The sequence below is a fragment of the Nesoenas mayeri genome, assembly GCF_963082525.1.
Source record: "Nesoenas mayeri genome assembly, chromosome: 29".
Classification (NCBI taxonomy): domain Eukaryota; kingdom Metazoa; phylum Chordata; class Aves; order Columbiformes; family Columbidae; genus Nesoenas; species Nesoenas mayeri.
Genome location: NC_137561.1, coordinates 496111 through 515235, shown reverse-complemented (window position 1 = coordinate 515235; position 19125 = coordinate 496111). Strand labels below are relative to the sequence as shown.

Genomic DNA, 19125 nt, shown 5'->3' with positions numbered 1-19125 from the left:
TGGGCTAATCATGTATGGCAGTGCCATTTGCATGCTGTGGGCATGGCTGTGCCTGGGAGATGGGGAACGACTGCTGCTGGGGTGGCTGTGCTCAGTCATGGCCCATGAGCTGACCCTGCTCTGCTCCTCTCTTACACTGCCAGCACTTGGATGGTCCTCAGGAATCATCCATGAGCCTGGTGGATCCATGAACCTCCTGCAGTGATGGGTATGGATCCAAATAGGGGATTCGAGCAAGTTTGGGACTGGGACACTGAGGTGACTGGTGACCATTGCCAGGTGTATGAAAGAAGCTGGATGAGTTGTGAGGAATTCACAGGCATTTCCAACTCCACAGAAAACCAGAGCCTTGCAGTTAAAGCAACAGCACTTGAAATAAACACCACCCCTAAAACACAAAACACTCACACTGACCAGAGGAAAAGCCTTGAAAAACAGTTCAGAAAGATCTACCAGGTCCCAGGGGTCAGGGCTCAGCCATTCTGGTGATGAACAAGCATCAAGGGCTGTCATGGCATCAGAGCCACCTCCACATGGCCCTCACCGCCTGGAAAAAGTGTCTCCAAGTCTTTCCTTCACCAGCCTCCAGGGACAGGGACCTGCACTGGTTGTTTCCTTCACAGCTGTGTCAGTGATGGCCCTTCATGGGGTCCAAACACCCTCAGAAACTTGGGGTTTGCTTCTGCCTTTCACTTCATTAGAGGTTTGTTCATTCTTTCAGTAGTTGCAGTTCAGGATCATGGCAGCAGAGGGCTCATGAACATCAAAAATCCTCTTACAAGCAAAGGCTCTTTGCATCATTTTCCTAAAGGCTTCAAGTGTCGTGTGGATAATTAGGGGGATTTCAGGAATTGCAAAACCGAGACAATTTCCACAACAAAGAGCAATAAAGCCAAATTTCTTCTATTCCCTTCCCTGCTCGCCCTTCCCTCCCTTTCCAGAACAGGTGGCATCAGCACCTCAGGTGGAGGGATCATTCTTGTGCTTGGAGCAGCCTGTCCTGTAAGGATTATCAGATTTCCTGAGCTCCATCACACTACAGATCTACTTCCATGTCTCCACTTTGCCCACCATCCCCCAGTATGTCAAAGTCTTCCCCTCTGGATCCCACCAGCCTGTGCTCTGCTGCTGGCCTTCCTCCCTCCCCTCTGGTGCCTGGGACCCCTCTGTGTCCTGGTCACAACAAACAAGGTGGACACTGATGTTCACATCCCTCACCAGTTACTCCTTTTTTTCCAGTTCCAGATCCAGGTGAGCATCACCCTTGTTGACCCACCAGGCAGACATGTTAAGAATTTGTCCCAAGATCCTCTGGAATTTTGGTACCTCCAGCTTTCCCTGGCCAGTGAATGTCAGGGCAATTACAGTTCCCCATAGGAACGTACTCGTTGACTGGTGACTTCCTCAGGTTACTGACAGAAGATCTTTTCCATTTCTTCTCCATGATCAAGTAGTTTGTAACACCCAACATATTGTCACCCTGTACTGGGCTTACATGGCAAAGACTTGGGACTGGGGCTGAGTGTGGGTGTGCTACAGTTGTCACCTCTCTGAGAAGACAACAGGAGTTTGACCAATGTCAGACAGAGCTGATTTAGCTGCTCCAAGATGGACCCACTCCTTGCCCAATCTGAGCCACTCAGTGATGCTGGCAGCACCTCTGGGATATTGTATTTGAGAAAGGGTAAAAAACACTGCACAACAGCAGGTGGGAGAGAAGAGGGAGGAGATGGGAGAGAAAAGCTCTGCAGACACCAAGGTCATATCCCATAGGACCCAAGCAGGTCCCTCAGCAGGCCAAATCCTGCTCTCCTGAAATCCTGCTCTTGGCCTTGTTCTCATCTCCCAGGAGCCTCAGCTCCACTTTCCCATCCCTGACTGTTCCATCCTGACCAACTCTTTCTGGTTTGTAAGTGTGAAGTCCCACAGGGCACCTCACCCCACTGACTCCTCAGTCACCTGTGTTAGGAAGACGTTGTCAATGAGCTCCAAACCCCTCCTTGTCCCCAGCCAGGAACCTGGGAGATGTGAGACCATAGTCCTGCCCTTGGCCTTGCACAGCCCCACATCACACTGTCCCAGGAAGGGCCCTGGGCAATGTGGGAGGGACAGGATCTGACTCCCCAGGGTTGGGGGTCAGGACTTAGTCCTTTGGTTAACGAAACACATTCAGGTTTACTGAGCATCAGAGACACATTTACATTGCATTTCCTGACCTGTCATCACTGCCTCCAGTTTTCTGCTCTAACCAAACTCTGGGGTCAGTTCTTCAGTTCTGTCCCTCAGTGGGACCCGTGTATATTACAGGAAACTTTGGAGTTTGCATCTGAGTTTGACTTCTTGAGAAGTTTCTTCAGCTTCCCCTCAGGGTCTCAGGTTCATGGACTCAGCACCAAACCCACCAGAGGGGTCATTAAAGCGCCGTGGGCTGCTCCTGTGCTGCTGAGCTGGGCTGGGCTCCTGGGACACAGGGAGCTCATGGCAGCGGCAGCGCTGCAGAGACAGCTCTGCCCAGGAGCAGCTCCTCTGCACACGCAGCAGGGCTGAGGGCTCTGCCTGGGGATCTCAGCAGACGAGCAAGGCAGAGAGAGATTAAAGGTGCTCAGGACTGGAGGATGACTGAGAGCTCACTGGAGGAGAAACCTTTGCAGCCCTTGCCATGGTAAGTCTCTGGTGCAGGGCAGTGCAGCTGTAGCTCCTGGAGGCATCTGCTGAAACTGGCGCAGGCACAGCTTGTGGGATCTGTAAGGATGGGGCTCTTGTCAGGCCATGTTGAACAGCTGTGAAGCCGGGGGAGCACCCAGGGGTGCCCAGGGCTGTCCTGCAGAGCAGGGTCCCTGCACTCCAAGGCTGTGCCGGGCAGGGACTCTGCCGCCTGCCAGGGTCAGCGCTCAGCCTGCCCGTGGAGATCCAAACAACAAGGAGGGGAGAAGCTATGGGGGGAAGGAGTGATCCCAGGCAGGACAGGGTCCTTGTGCTGTGGAGAGGGTGTTGTGTGGATCAGAGTTGCTGACAACTCACCCTCAGGGACATTCCAAGAGGGACAACAAGGCAGGGATTATCTGAAAGGGAAGCAATTATTGCCTTTTGTCCTCTATTCTTGGCTGGCTGGCTAGGAAAGGGAAGATGGAAATGTGTCTTTCAGTTACGGGGAAGTGCTGAAACTCCAGATATTTATTTTTCTCTGAGAGTGCAATTCAACACACTCTGGCTCACAGAGCAGCAACATCTCCTTTCCAGCCCCTTTAGGGCTGGTATGATGTTCTCAGCAGAATCCGCACACACATAGAGATGTTCCTGGGCAGTGCTGAGCTGCCAGGAGGTTTGTGCAGGGAAGAGCTGAGCACACAGGAGGTGGGACAGACTGACACTGAGAGCAGTGACAGGGAGTTGACATGGGGACAGAGAAACTGCTCCCGGCAGGAACAGCTCCAGGCAATGGAGACCTGGGCAGGGGGAGAGAGGGACCTTCTGCCAAAAGTGCCATCACAGGGGGAACTTGGGCACCTCCCTGACATCCCCTGCAGTGTTGATGTCTACCCCTTAGCAGTGCTGCCAGGCTCCTCTCCCACCCACCACAGCTTCTGTCCTCAAGTCTGTGGTGTCTTGAGCTGAGGCACTTCCTTGGCAGCCCAGCTTCCAAGAAGGAGAAGCTCCTGAGGGCCTGTCCGTGTCTCCCTGTTCTCTCTCAGCAGGAGCGCTGGGCCATGTCTCCTTGTCCACTCGGTGACTCCGCTGCCTGTGTTCTTCCCTCAAACTCTCTGCAGTTGGACTTTCAGCTGAAGATCAGATACTGATGCTGCAAGTCCTGCCATGCAGATGTCTCTGTGGGAGCAAATTCCCTAAGCCCATCATGCCCTCTGGGGCTTCGGGATGTGCAATGTGTGGGGCTGGGGAACGAGCCCATTCTGTCCCAGTCAGAACAGCTTTAGGACACCCCAGTGCTTCCCTGGCATGATATTGTGAATTATGATTACGATATAAGTAGATTATAATTGTCTATAAACACAAGAACTCCCCCCCTTTCCCAGGTCCCGGTGCTGGAGGGCAGGGTTGACACCTTGGGAGCCCACAGGAAGAGGCCCTGATCCTCACAGCACAATCAGAAAGCACAAACCAACGCTCCAGCCAGGGACATGACCACAACGGCTGCCAAAAAGGAGAGAACAATTTACATTTCTGTATGTGGTGGCACAGGTGGGAGTAGAAGAGGGATGTTGGTTGAGGGGGGGAAGAGATTTTCTGGGAGAACTCTGTCCTGATTTCTTTACGTGCTCTCCTGTTTTCACAGTGCCACATGCCCACAGGCAGCAAACGTCCAACAGCAGCTCCATCACCCAGTTCCTCCTCCTGCCCTTCACAGACACACGGGAGCTGCAGCTCTTGCACTTCTGGCTCTTCCTGGGCATCTACCTGGCTGCCCTCCTGGGCAACGGCCTCATCATCACCACCATAGCCTGGGACCAGCACCTGCACACCCCCATGTACTTCTTCCTGCTCAACCTCGCTGTCCTGGACCTGGGCTCCATCTCCACCATTGTCCCCAAGTCCATGGCCAATTCCTTCTGGGACACCAGGAACATCTCCTACACAGGATGTGTTGCACAGCTCTTTCTCTTTACCTTCTTGGTAGTAGCAGAATACTGTCTCCTCACTGTCATGTCGTACGACCGCTACGTTGCCATCTGCAAACCCCTGCACTACGGGACCCTCCTGGGCAGCAGAGCTTGTGTCCACATGGCAGCAGCTGCCTGGGCCACTGGGTTTCTCACTGCTCTGCTGCACACGGCCAATACATTTTCACTGACCCTGTGCAAGGGCAATGCCCTGGGCCAGTTCTTCTGTGAAATCCCCCAGATCCTCAAGCTCTCCTGCTCACACTCCTACCTCAGGAAAGCTGGTCTTCTTATAGTCGGCTTTTCTTTCACTTTTGGCTGTTTTGTGTTCATTGCGGTGTCCTACGTGCAGATCTTGAGGGCCGTGCTGAGGATCCCCTCTGAGCAGGGACGGCACAAAGCCTTTTCCACCTGCCTCCCTCACCTGGCCGTGGTCTCTCTCGTAGTCAGCACTGTCATGTTTGCCTACCTGAAGCCCCCCTCCATCTCCTCCCCATCCCTGGACCTGGTTTTGTCCTTTCTGTACTCAGTGGTGCCTCCAGCAGTGAACCCCCTCATCTACAGCATGAGGAACCAGGAGCTCAAGGATGCCCTGAGGAAACAGATGACTGGATTTCTTCTGAAGCTATAAACTGTCTCTAAGTTCTTCTACATAAGAGTTATAGGCCAACTCATTGCAGGTTCATCCTGTGTGCAGTATTTTTTGTTTCTCCTTGTGTTTGTTTATTGTGAGAAAGTTTTAATTTTCTTTGTAATTCACTGCCTGCTTTTCTCACTGAGTGGCTATGTCAGTGACGAATTAATGCTCTCTGTGTTTGAGCAAAATAAAGGGACTTTCCACAATTTTTTTTCTACTAACATTGTAACTCCAAGGCCTTTCTGGAGCTGCAGGGACAGTTTCTGTGACTGGAGTAGGGGAATCATGTCCAGTATGGCAGCTGTGCCAGGGAGCAGCAGCGCTTGTTCTTCCAGAGCTGTTCTGGTTCCACTCCACACTCTCCTTCTCATCCCTGGTGTTGGTGCAAGGCCTGAGTGCTCTGGCAGCTTGGTCACCGTCCTGCTGTGTGTCAGTGCTGTGGGCGCAGGCAGGGACAGGCAATGGGCACTGCTGTGACAGAGCTGGCCTCACAACAGCCTTTCCATATAGAAAGGTGATCTCCTATGTACAGAACATGATGGTTTATGTCTTCAAGCATATGAGTACAAAAGTGTCTCACAGATGTAACCCCAGTGTACAGCTGATCAGAGTGTGTGTACAGGGCTGGCACACAGCAGTGTCCTCTCACAGCCAGGCTCCTGCCAGAGACCTGCAGGACCAGCAGAGCAGGGCTGGACTGTGCCCCTGTGCACTGGACACCCCATGGAAGGAGCCTCAGGTCAGTCATCATGGACTGGCCCCTCACAACCACCATTTGCAACCCTGGCCTATCTCCCCATCTCACAGAGGTTGTTCTTCCCTCCACTGAGGGACCCTGAATGAGTAGGTCAGAAATCCATGTTTGCACTGTTCAGATGAGATGTGAGCACACACATCATGTATGTGAGGTGACATGAACCTGAGTGAGGAAAAATTCCATCAGCTATTCCTGGACGTTCCATGAAGGCCTGTGGGACAGACAGTTTCTCGAGGTCACTTCACGTTAGGAGTAACAGCTCATGGGAAACCACCCACTGGGATCTTCTTCCTTGAACTGAGCTCCCTGTGTCCATTCCTCATGATGTGGGACATGTCAGATGAGTGCAGAGCATGTGACACGCCACAGGGCTGAGGTGCCTCCCATCCCTTTGAATGGCAACAGGAGGCCAGAGGGACACTGTGACTCCTGCCTCTGTGTGTAAAAGGGACAGACTCTGTCTCTGAACATCCCTGGGTGCATAAGGAGCCCATGAGGTAGGGTCACTTGTGGATGCTTGATGAAACTCTGACATTTCTGTGTGTGACTCCAGGAACAAACTCCACAGGCCCACTGAGATTCATCTCAGCTGCCTTGGACAGGCTCATTGCAAGTGCTCCTGTCTGCTACATCACCCTTGACCGTGATTCTGGATTGTGTTCTCAAAAGTGCCATAGAAATCAGAATGGTTCTGGGGTCCTTAGAAACCGCAGACCTCAAACCCATCTTGAAGAAGAGCAGGAATAGGAACTGGGAGCATTACAGGCTGGCCACCCTACCTTGCTCCCTGGGAAGGTGTTGGGAGACGTCCTCCTGCAGCCATGTCCAGGAATGTGAAGGACAAGAAAGGGATTGCTGAACCAGAATGGACAGGGGAAAGAAAGGCATGTTGTGTACAGGCTGTTTTCAAGGCTCAGACATGGTCTCCTTCTGGCTACCAAGTGCAGATTGGGAAGTGCAAACAGGATATGAGGAGTAAGAAATGTCACTGGAAGGGCAGTGCTGTGGTGCAAGAGGTGACCCAGAGGGAGCTGGATCAGCCCATGGTTTGTGTGCCAAAGAGCAGCCGGTGAGGGTGCAGACACAGCAGTGAAGGTGCAGAGATGCTGGGTGAGAGCAGGTGGGAAGCGAGATGGGTGTCTGCAGCCTGCAGGGAAAGAGGGGCAGGGGCAGCACCGTGTGGAACAGCCTGTGGTGGAGATGGCAAAGGGCGCTGTAAGGCTGGAAGGGACCCACAGAACCCAAGTCTGTGTCCCCTTGGCCAGGGCAGTTGTCTCTGCCACTGACCCCAGGAGCAGACATGTTGTCCTCATGGCACTGGGGCCTCGCTGCCTCCTTGCAGCCCCATGGGGAAGCTGGAGGTTGTTGTCCCAGTGTTGTCCTTCCCTGGGCCTTGCACCCCCACATCCCACGGTCCCAGGAAGAGCCCTGAGCCGTGTGTGAGGGACAGGATCCCCCTTCCCATTGCCTGGAGGTGATGGCTTCTCCTTTCCGCTGCAGAAAGCAAACCAAGGGGTTTCTGAGCATCAGAGCTGAAGAAAAGACTCAAAGGAGACCTCATGGTGGCTACAGCTTCCTCACAAGGGGAGAAGTAAAGGAAGGTACTGATCTGTTCTCTGTGGTGACCGATAACAATACCCAAGGGAATGGAAGAAGGGTGTCCCAAGGGAGGTTTAGGTTGGACATGATGAAAACGTCCTTCCCCCAGAGGTGCTGGACACTGAAGAGGCTCCCCAGGGAGGTGTCACGGCCCCAACCTGACAGTGTTCAAGAAGAGACTGGACAACGTCCTCAGACACACGGGGTGACCTGTGGGGTGTCCTGTGCAGGGACAGGAGTTGGACTCCATGATCCTTGTGAGTCCTTCCAACTCAGAACATTCTATGATTCTATGAAACACTAGGTCATAAGTCCCTGTTTTCATTGTCCAGATGAGTTGTAAACACACACATCATGTGCATGTCCAGTGTGTGCATGTGGTGAGATGAACCCAAGGGAGCACAAATGCCATCAGCTGTTCCTTGGGGTGCCATAAAGGTCAGTGGGACAGAGATGGTGTTCAGGGGTCTCTTCCAACCTGTGTTATTGTAGGATTCCATGAATCTTTTCCTTGGAGAGCTCTTTCATGTCAGAATAGACAGAGGAAGGAGAACAAAAGCAGAGGCAGAAGCACAGATGTAAAATGCCCCAGAGTAAATACAGCAGCTCCTCTGAGGAACGTTTCTCCACTCAAACCCTTGATAGGGATTGTATTTGATAAACATGATGAAAGCAGCTCAGTTTGATCTGCTCACACACTGGACCACAAGGAGGGTGATGGTGGGTACGATGTCATGTGGTCACTTGTGTCTCAGGAACTCATAGTCCAGTAGGAACCAATGGGTGTGGAGGGCACTGTGAGGTCACTTCTGCCTCTGCAGGGGATTGGCCAACAGCAGGAACATGACTGGGAAAGGACTGTGTGGTCACACACACAGATGAGCAATGGGGCCCAATCAGCATGGCTTGATGAAAGGCAGGTCCTGCTTGACCAGCCTGATCTCCTTCTGTGACAAGGTGACCGCTGAGCAGATGAGGGAAAGTCTGTCGTGGGCAGTGAATGCGCCACACGGGCTGTGGGTGTTGTGTCCTTAGACTGCAGTGAAGCCTTTGACACCGTGTCCCACAGCATCTCCTGGAGAAGCTGCAGCTCATGGCCTGGATGGTGTATGTGTGATGGGTAAAGAACTGGCTGGAAGGCATTTTAGAGCCACTTGTCCCCTTCCTGTTCACATGGGCTTCCCATGAATGCATCACTGCTCTACCCCAGTGTAGACAGGCACAAGGCCTTCTCCACCCGGACCTCTCACCAATGCCACTGTTTTCTATAGCACCCTCATCCTGGACTGTGGGATGCCCAGAACAGCCCTCCCAAGACAGTTTGACAAAGCCTTTTTTCTACACCTTCCCCACATCCCTGCTCAATCCCCTCATGTACAGTTCAAGGACCAGAAAGGTTGGGTGCAAGTGGAACTTTGAGAAAAATGGTCAGGAAGGCTTTGAGGTGCACAGAGAGCCCATCAACACGTTGGCAAGCTGGTCTCTCTGAACAGGCCCAGAGGACCTGGACAGCATTTGCTGTGTCCCAGAAACTCGCCTGGAAGTTTGGGATATGGAGAAAAGGTTTGGTCTGGGAAGGGACAGACAGGGGCTGGTGGAACTGGCTGGTGTGACCGTGAGACGTCTCTCCAACACCTCAGAAAAGTCCTGGCTCTCAGGGAGGCTGCATGGTCCTCTGAGAAAGAAAATAGCAAACATGACTTATCATGGAATCATAGAATAATTGGGACTTGAAGAGACCCTTAAGATCATCGAGTCCAACCATAACCTAAAGCTGGCATTAAACCATGTCCCTAAGAGCCCCATCTATCTGTGTTTTAAACACCTTCAGTGATGGGGACTCCACAACCTCACTGGGCAGTCTGCTCCATTGCTTCAAAACCCTTTCCCTCAAGCATTTCTTCCTAATATCCAATCTAAACCTTCTCGTGTGCAACTTGAGGCCATTTCCTCTTGTCCTATGACTTGCTACTTGGGAGAAGAGACCAACACCCTCCATGATAAAACCTCCTTTCAGGTAGCTGTAGACAGCTAAAAGGTCTCCCCTCAGTCTCCTGTTCTCCAGGATAAAGAGCTCCAGCTACCTCCACTGCTCCCCATCTGACTTGTTCTCCAGACCTCTCACCAGCTTTGTTGCCCTTCGCTGAACTCACTCCAGCACCCCAAGGTCTTTCTTGTAGTGAGGGGCCCAAAGCTGAACACAGAATTTGAGGTGCATCCTCACTAGTGCCAAGAACAGAGGGATGATCACTTGCCTGGTCCTGCTGGTCACACTATTCCTGATGCATGCTGGGATGCTGGGGGCCTTCTTGGCCACCCGGGCACACGCTGGCTCATGTTCAGTCACTGTCCATCAACACCCCCAGGGCCTTTTCCATTGGGCAGATTTCCAGCCACTCTTCCCTGAGCCCGTAGTGCTGCCTGGGGTTGTTGTGACCCAAGTGCAGGACCCAGCACTGGGCATGAAATTGAACAAGTACAAGTGTTGAATTGTTCACCTGGGATAGAGTAACACTGAGTGCAAGTGTAGATTGGGAGAGAGTGGCTGGAGAGCAGCCCTGCAGAAAGGGATCTGGCGTGATGGTTGGCCACAGGGTCAACAGGAGGCAACACTTTCACCCAGCTGTCAAGACAGTAACCCCCATCCTGGGGTGCATCAAACACAGCATGGCCATGTGGTCAAAAGAGGTGACTATGCTGCTGTATTCAGCATTAGTGCGGCCTCACCTTGAGTTCTGTGTGCAGTTCTGGGACCCACATATAATTACAACAAGGATATAAAGGTCCCTGAATGCATCTAGATCATCTCCAAGCTCATTGGAGGCCCTTAGGAAGAGTTCCTCTCTCCAAATATTCAGCCCAGCTTGTTACTGCATGAACAACCAGGAGAAACTGCCCCTCGACCCTCATGCCAGACCCCATCTCCTCCAGCCCACACAGGCCGTGATCTCCCCCTTGGCACTGAGGTGGTTCCAGGGACCCAAGAGACACCTGTTGGTTGGGGATATGGTGTCCTTCAGTGCTCCTCATGGTACCTCCTGCTGGGCTTTGTGCCACTGGTCACAACGCCCTGAGCCTGGATGTTCAGCCAGTTCTCAGTGGTGCTGAGCAGGAACATGCCCATGAGCACATTGGGCTGCACTGGGAGGAGCGTGGCCACCCAGACAAGGGCAGTTATTGCCCATCGTGACTCAGCACTGGTGCGGTCACATCTGGAGCAGAGTGTCCCAGTGTGAGGTTCCCCATTCTGGAGGAACGGGAGGAGCTGTCGTGTGGCCAGAGAAAGTCTGGGTCATGTGTGGAGATGTTGAGAGACCCAAACTGCTTTAGCCTGGTGAAGTGGAGCCTGAGGAAACGTGCTGGTTTTAATGAAATTGGATTAATTTTCTTCATGCATTTTGAAAATCTCTCCTTCACAGCCAGTACAGTCTTTTGTTTAGATTTACTATGAGAATAATGAGATAACGCTGTTTCTTCCCTGGGATAGAGTTCATTTTGTCTTTTAGCAGCTTTACAATGTTTGTCATTTGCTATGAAAGGAATGTCAGAACTCACTGAGATCTTGGCTGTTGTCAGGGAAACCAAGGACTTCTTTGGCCATCCAGCTGTGGATGCAGATTGGCAGGAGGGGACACAGACAGGACAGCACCTGGATTGACATGCAGGCTCATCAATGACATATTCCCTATGATTAGCGCCATGCTCAGTCTAAAGCTGGAGCCGGCTTTTGGGCTTGTTACATTCGTTACTTTGGGTTTTCCAGCTGGTTTGGTCAGTTCCATTCACAAGTTTCATCCTGTCAGGAGTTCGATGTCAGTTCGGCCTTTTGCCGTTCTGCCATTTTGCCGTTGGCCTTTGGGCCTTTCTGCCTGTTGCCCTTTTGCTCTCTCTGGCTGGGATGGGCTGTTCAGGACCAAGGTGCTCCCTTCTGCAGGACTGGCTGCTCCGTGTGACTGGAGTTACACGGGAGATAGCACTGAGTGTATTTTCTTAATTTAATTTATCTATTTCTATTTAATTTACCTTGACTATTGTCAGTGAAACCAAGGACTTCTCTGGACTGCAGCTGCAGGTGCAAACTGGTAAGAGGTGGCACAGACAGGACAGCACATGATTAACATCCAGGTCAATTAACGAGCTATTCTCTGCCATTAGTGTCATGCTCAGTATAAAGCTGGAGGTGCCTTTTCCAGCCCATTAGTTTTGGTTTTCCGACTACATTGCTTAGCTCTGTTCGGAAGTTCCATTCTATTGGGAGTTCAGTGTTAGTTCAGTTTTACGATGTTTTGCGGTTTTTCAGTTGGCCCTTGGGCCTCTCTGCCTTTTGCACTTGTACTTTCTCTTGCTGGATCAGCTGTTCAGGACCAGGGTGCTCTCTTCTTTTGGGCTGCCTGTTCAGCATAACTGGAGTTCTGTGAGGGACTGCACTTAGTGTCATATATTTTACTTTATGTATATCTTAGTATAAGTATATTATTAGTAGTAGTGTATTATTTTTACCGTCTTATTAATTTTTTGTCTAAACCCACGAGTTTCTCCCTTCCCATTCAGTTCTCTCCCTTATCAGACCTGGGGACTGGGAGCAGGATGTGAGCAGCTCTCATGGTCTTAGTTGGTGGCTGTGGTAAAACCATGACAAGAAAGGGCAGTAGTAGCTTCAGAAAACCTGAAAATTACTTTCCAAGATGACGCCTTTTATTTTATATTATTTTACTATTTTTGGTAGCGGGAACAGAAAGAGAAAGGAAAATCATCAGAAACTGCAGCTCTGGAGGTCCAGAGTGGAGCTCAGGATCAAGAAATGTCATTCTGAGCGCAGTCCTGTGGTCATTCAGAGGGACTCTGGATCAGCCATGACTTTGTGTTTCCAGGAACAGCTGGTGAGGATGGAGAGACAGCAGCACAGGTGAGGACACACTGGGCTGAGAACAAGATGGGGAAGCACACGAGGTGTCTACAGCCACTGGGGAAACAGCCACAGGCCTGGGACAGTGCAGGATGGACTGTGGTGGACATGGCCAAGGGCACTGGCAAGGCTGGATGTCCCTGAAAGAGCCAAGGTCTTTGTCCCCTTGGCTCTGGCTGATGTCCCTGCCAGCGAGGCCTAAGAGGAGACACATGGTTGTCATGGCCATGGCACCCCATTGCCTCCTTGCACCCCCAGGGAGTGTCACACCATTGTCCTGCACTGGGCATCGCACTCCCCACAGCCCCAGGAAGAGCCCTGAGCCACACGTGAGGGACAGGATCTCCCTTCCAGGGGCAGGGGCTCAAGGCTTGGCCATTGTCCTTCATCAGACAAACCAAGGGCTTTCTCAGCATCAGAGCTGCTGCACTTTGCCTTTGCCTGATGCAATCACTGCCTCCAATTATCTGCTCTAACGAGTCCCTGGGAGGCTTTGTCAGTAACAGCCCTCAGTGGGGCCCATTAATGCTTCAAGGTACTTTGGAGTTTGTTCTGGCTTGAACTTCTTGAGCAGATTCTTCAGTCTGTGCTTGGTATCTGACATTCATGGACTCAGCACCAAATACACCACGGGGCTCATTAAAACACAGAAAGCCCTAACAAGCAATGTTTCTTTCCCTAATTTTCTTCAAATCTTTAAGACTTGCAGAACTAACTAGAGAGGTTTCAATGGGACACTTAGTGATGAATATTTCAAAGATTTCATAAAGGAGGGTTTTTTTATTTCAAGGCTATTTTCAATCATTTTCCAGTGTATAGAAGAAGTGACAGCAGCATTCTACACTGGACATTGATCCCGAGGGTCTCCTGAAGACATCTGGACAGGCAGGAGAACAGTCCTTGAGGCTGGACACTGTATAGACAACCTGGCTCCTCACCCCCACCCCTAGTCTGCCGGGTCCCTCATTGGCCACCAGAGATTGCATCACTTTTCCTCCATCAGACTTCTCCACTGAGCTCTGCAGGAGATGCTGCAGCTCCTGTGCACCAGCTCCACCTGCTCTCCTGTGCAAACACTGCACAGTTCAATCAACAGCAAAACACTTTCCTCAGCTGTGTGTGTAAGTGGATCTGATGAGGTCCAGCATCCACAAGGGACACCCACACAAGAACTGCTTTAGACAGAGAGACAGGAGAGGATAGAAATAAACACAATGAACGTGTTGACTGCCATGTCAATTAGAGCTCTGAAGAACGGGGCAAGTTTGTAACTCCCTGAAGCTCAAAGCAGAAACCAGACAGTTGAGAGGCCACTGAATGACCAAAGAGCAAGTGGAGGAGAAACCTGAGAGCACTGGGAAGGGCAAACGTCCAGACAGGGCTGGAAAGTTGTCCTTGGACAGGGACATTGAATCAGGAGAGGTGGGAACTCTTGAATGACGAGGGAGATGAAATTATAGAGTGTTGGTAATAAAGGTACAGGAGAAGACCAATATTTCTTCACCTCCGCTTAGTACATCAGTCAACACTTGTCTCACCATAAACAGCCAGGGCCATTTTAGGGCCCAGTGTACCTGAGGTGCTGGGCTGGGATTGGCATCTGTCACACAGGACCTGGGGAGACCAGAGCATTGTGCAGTGCAGGTGGAGCCTGGGCAGGGGTTCCCGGGGCATCTACACTGGCACCAGGTGTTTGTGTCCCTGGAGCTGAAGACATTTGTGTCCTAAATCCATGCCCAGTTCTGGAAAACTCTTTCATTAACTGACTTCTGATGGCCCTACAAGCATGAAGCCGAGATCATGTTGTGTCTTGCACAGCGCCCCATGCCCTCTGAACCTGCCCTGCCCAGGACTCCTCACACGTTGCCCAGAGCGAGTCACACTGAGGTGTTGGCTGGTTCCCTGGCTGGGATGTTGGTTTAGATGGTCACCAACAGCACAGGTGGGTCCTGCCCCATCATCGCCTGCTCTGCTCCAGTCTGAAACAGAGCCCAACATCACAATGGGATCATGAGAGAACTGAGGCTGAAGGGACCTCAGGAGTCTGCAGTCCAACCCATCACCAACTGGGTCACACCAAGGTGTTCAAGCCTTGATTCAATCAGAGCTTTAGCAGGACTAGAGAAGTGATCACCCCTTTGTACTGGGCACTGGTGAGGCTGCACCTTGAATCCTGGGGTCAGTTTGAGGCCCCTCATGGCAAGGAAGACATTGAGGTGCTGGAGAGAGTTCAGAGGAGGGTGACAAGGCTGGTGAAGGGTCTGGAGCACCAGTCTCACGAGGAGCGGTTGAGGGAGCTGGGGCTGTTCAGCCTGGAGAACAGGAGGCTGAGGGGAGACCTTATTACTCTCTACAGCTGCCTGAAAGGAGGTTTTATCATGGAGGGTTTTGGTCTCTTCTCCCATGTAGCAAGTGATAAGACAAGAGGAAATGGCCTCAAATTGTACACAAGAAGGTTTAGATTGGATATGAGGAATAAATTCAGGGGAAAGGGTTTTGAAGCAACGGAACAGACTGCCCAGTGAGGTTGTGAAGTCCCCATCACTGAAGGTGTTTTAAAGACATATAGATGAGGCTCTTAGGGACATGGTTTAGTGCCAGATTTAGGTTATGGTTGGACTTGATGATCTTGAGGGTCTCTTCCAACCACAATTATTCTTTGATTCTATGATAAGTCATTTTTGCTATTTTCTTTCTCAGAGGACCATGCAGCCTCCCTGAGAGCTAGGGCCTTTCTGTGGTGTCTGTCCCTTCCCAGACCAAACCTTTTCTCCATTTCCCAACATTCCAGGTGAGTTTCTGGGACACAGCAAATGCTGTCCAGGTCCTCTGGGCCTGTTCAGAGAGACCAGCTTGCCAACATGGTGATGGGCTCTCTGTGCACCTCAAAGCTTTCCTGACCATTTTTCTCAATGTCCCACTTGTGCCCAACCTTTCTGGTCCTTGAACTGTACATGAGGGGGTCGAACAGGGATGTGGGGAAGGTGTAGAAAAAAGGCTTTGTCAAACTGTCTTGGGGGGCTGTTCTGGGCATCCCACAGTCCAGGATGAGGGTGCTGGAGAAACCAGTGGCATTGGTGAGAGGTCCAGGTGGAGAAGGCCTTGTGCCTGTCTACACTGGGTCAGAGCAGTGATGCATTCATGGGATGCCCATGTGAACAGGAAGGGGACAAATGGCTCTAAAATTCCCTCCAGCCAGTTCTTTACCCATCGCACATACACCATCCAGGCCACGAGCTGCCGCTTCTCCAGGAGATGCTATGGGACACGGTGTCAAAGGCTTCACTGCAGTCTAAGGACACAACACCCATAGCCCGTGTGGCGCATTCACTGCCCACGACAGACTTTCCCTCATCTGCTCAGCGGTCACCTTGTCACAGAAGGAGATCAGGCTGGTCAAGCAGGACCTGCCTTTCATCAAGCCATGCTGATTGGGCCCCATTGCTCATCTGTGTGTGTGACCTCACAGTCCTTTCCAGCCATGTTCCTGCTGTTGGCCAATCCCCTGCAGAGGCAGAAGTGACCTCACAGTGCCCTCCACACCCATTGGTTCCTACTGGACTATGAGTTCCTGAGACACAAGTGACCACACGACATCGTACCCACCATCATCCTCCTTGTGGTCCAGTGTGTGAGTAGATCAAACTGAGCTGCTTTCATCAAATGTATCTGATAGATTTCCTATCAAGGGTTTGAGTGGAGAAACATTCCTCAGAGGAGCTGCTGTATTTGCTCTGGGCTATTTTACATCTCTGCTTCTGCTTCTGCTTTTGTTCTCATTTCTCTGTCTATTCTGACGTGTAAGAGCTCTCCAAGGAAAAGATTTGTGGAATCCTACAATAACACAGGTTGGAAGAGACCCCTGAACACCATCTCTGTCCCACTGACCTTTATGGCACCCAAGGAATAGCTGATGGCATTTGTGCTCTCTTGGGTTCATCTCACCACATGCACACACTGGACATGCACATGATGTGTGTGTTTACAACTCATCTGCACAATGAAAACATGGACTTTTGACCTAGTGTTTCATAGAATCATGGAATGTCCTGAGCTAGAAGGACCCAAAGGATCATGGAGTCCAACTGCTGTCCCTGCACAGGACACCCCACAGGTCACCCCGTGTGTCTAAGGATGTTATCCGGTCTCTTCTTGAACACTGTCAGGTTGGGGCCGTGACACCTCCCTGGGGAGCCTGTTCAGTGTCCAGCACCTCTGCGGGAAGAACCTTTTCCTCATGTCCAACCTGAACCTCCCCTTGCACACCCTTCTTCCATTCCCTTGGGTTCTGTAATTGGTCACCAGAGAGAAGACATCAATAACTTCCCCTCCTTCTCCCCTTGTGAGGAAGCTGTAGCCACCATGAGGTCTCCTTTGAGTCTTTTCTTCAGCTCTGATGCTCAGAAACCCCTTGGTTTGCTTTCTGAAGCAGAAAGGAGGAGCCATGAGCTCCAGGCAATGGGAAGGGGGATCCTGTCCCTCACACACAGCTCAGGGCTCTTCCTGGGACCGTGGGATGTGGGTGTGCAAGGCCCAGGGAAGGACAACACTGGGACAACAACTTCCAGCTTCCCTATGGGGCTGCAAGGAGGCAGCGAGGCCCCAGTGCCATGAGGACAACATGTCTGCTCCTGGGGTCAGTGGCAGAGACAACTGCCCTGGCCAAGGGGACACACACCTGGCTTCTGTGGGTCCCTTCCAGCCTTACAGCGCCCTTTGCCATCTCCACCACAGGCTGTTCCACACGGTGCTGCCCCTGCCCCTCTTTCCCTGCAGGCTGCAGACACCCATCTCGCTTCCCACCTGCTCTCACCCAGCATCTCTGCACCTTCACTGCTGTGTCTGCACCCTCACCGGCTGCTCTTTGGAACACAAACCATGGGCTGATCCAGCTCCCTCTGGGTCACCTCTTGCAACACAGCACTGCCCTTCCAGTGACATTTCTTACTCCTCATATCAATTCCTCATCTTCCAAGCAGACTTCTTTTTTCTCTTTCCTGCTTCTTCCCACTATCAAGAAAAGCTCGATCATCTCATAAACTGCCCTTCATGCAGGGAACCCAACCCGTTAGGCTTCTTGTGGTCTTTTAACTGACCAGAGAGAAGTCACCTCGCCATGGTCTCCTAAATCCCACAACTGCTGCTGGCCTTTCAGCTTCTCTGACAGACACGACCATGTCCCTGCCCATGTCCCGTCATGTTCTCAGGTGGGATGGACATGACAACCCGTCTCTCTTCCTGGGCAAGACCTGTGGGCCCTTGGGCAGAGGTTCTTTTCCAGCCATGTCCCTGCTGCTGGGCTGTCACCTCCAGACACAGAACTGACCCCACTGTCCCCTTCACAGCCACATGATTTCGCCTGGATTATGAGTGTCTGAGACTCAGCTGACCTCATAATACCGAACCCATCCATTCACCTCCCCATAGCCCAGGGCCTGACCAGATATTATTATGCTTGTTGTATCAAATTAAATAAATGTATTTCCCTCTAAATGTTTGAGTGCAAAAACTTTCTTTGCAGCAACTGTTGTTTTTATGTTGACATCATTTCTATCTCCTCTTCTGCCTCTTTTTTTTTTTTTTTTTTTCTTTTCTGCAGATATTCTATATTCAAAAACATGTCCAGGGGAAAGATTCGTTGAATCATAGAGTCAGTCACGTTTGAAGAGAGCCCTGAACATCTTCTTGCTTAAATCTCCGTCCCAAAGCAGGTGACCAGCTGAGGTTCTTCAAGGTCTTCGCTGAGCTTTGCATCATCTCCATCACAGCACAGAAGGGAGAATAAAGACCTTCAGTAGTTTTGGCCCAAGTGCTGGTCACTGGGGGATGACACACTAACTGCACAGAGGACACTGCATCGCAGATGATATTTGGGCTTGATGTTTCAGTGAACTTCCCACCAAGCATCCACTTCTTCAGCCCACACAGCACCAATCCGTATATGGACACCACAAGAGACCATGTCCAAGGCCTGCCACAATTTCATACACACAACGTTCCTGTCTTTCCCCTGCCCATTTTGGTTCACAAGTCTCTTTCTTGTCCTCCAAGTGCCTGCAGATGGCTGCAGGAGGACTTGTCCCATCACCTTCCCAGGGTCAGAGACAAGCTGAGCAGCCTGTGATTCCCCCATTCTCCTTCCAGCCTTTCTTGAAGATGGGTTTGACGGATGCCAGGACCTCCTCGATTGCACTGTCATTTTGAAAACACAATCCAGAATCACAGGGCAACTGAAGTGAATCTCACTGGGTCAGTGGGGTTTGTTCCCAGAGTCACGCACACAAATGTCAGGGTTGTGCCAGGTGTCCATAAATGAGTTGGCTCTGTGGACTCTCATCTGAGGCAGAATCATAGAATCATAGAATACTCTTATTGGAAGAGAGTCTTGGGATCATTGAGTTTAACCACAGCCCAACTCTCTCACTAAACCATGTCCCTGAGAACCTCGTCTAAACACCTTTAAACCCCTCCAGGAATGGTTACTCCCCCACTGCCCTGGGCAGCCTGTTCCAATGCCTGACAACACTTTCCAGGAAATACTTTTTGCCTAATATCCAATATAAACCTCCCCTGGTGCAAATTAGGGCCATTTCCTCCAGTCCTATCACTT

General features: G+C 51.3%; 1 protein-coding gene across 1 annotated transcript; it reads left to right on the top strand.

Moving 5' to 3' along the window:
- Positions 1-4323: 4323 nt before the first annotated feature.
- Positions 4324-5247, top strand: LOC308050668 (olfactory receptor 14J1-like; the record flags this gene model as incomplete). The annotated part of the gene is made up of 1 exon (XM_080360822.1): positions 4324-5247. Exon 1 carries the CDS (start codon positions 4483-4485, stop codon positions 5245-5247), a length of 765 nt encoding a protein of 254 aa, XP_080216948.1. The 5' UTR covers positions 4324-4482.
- Between the last annotated feature and the right edge of the window lie 13878 nt (positions 5248-19125).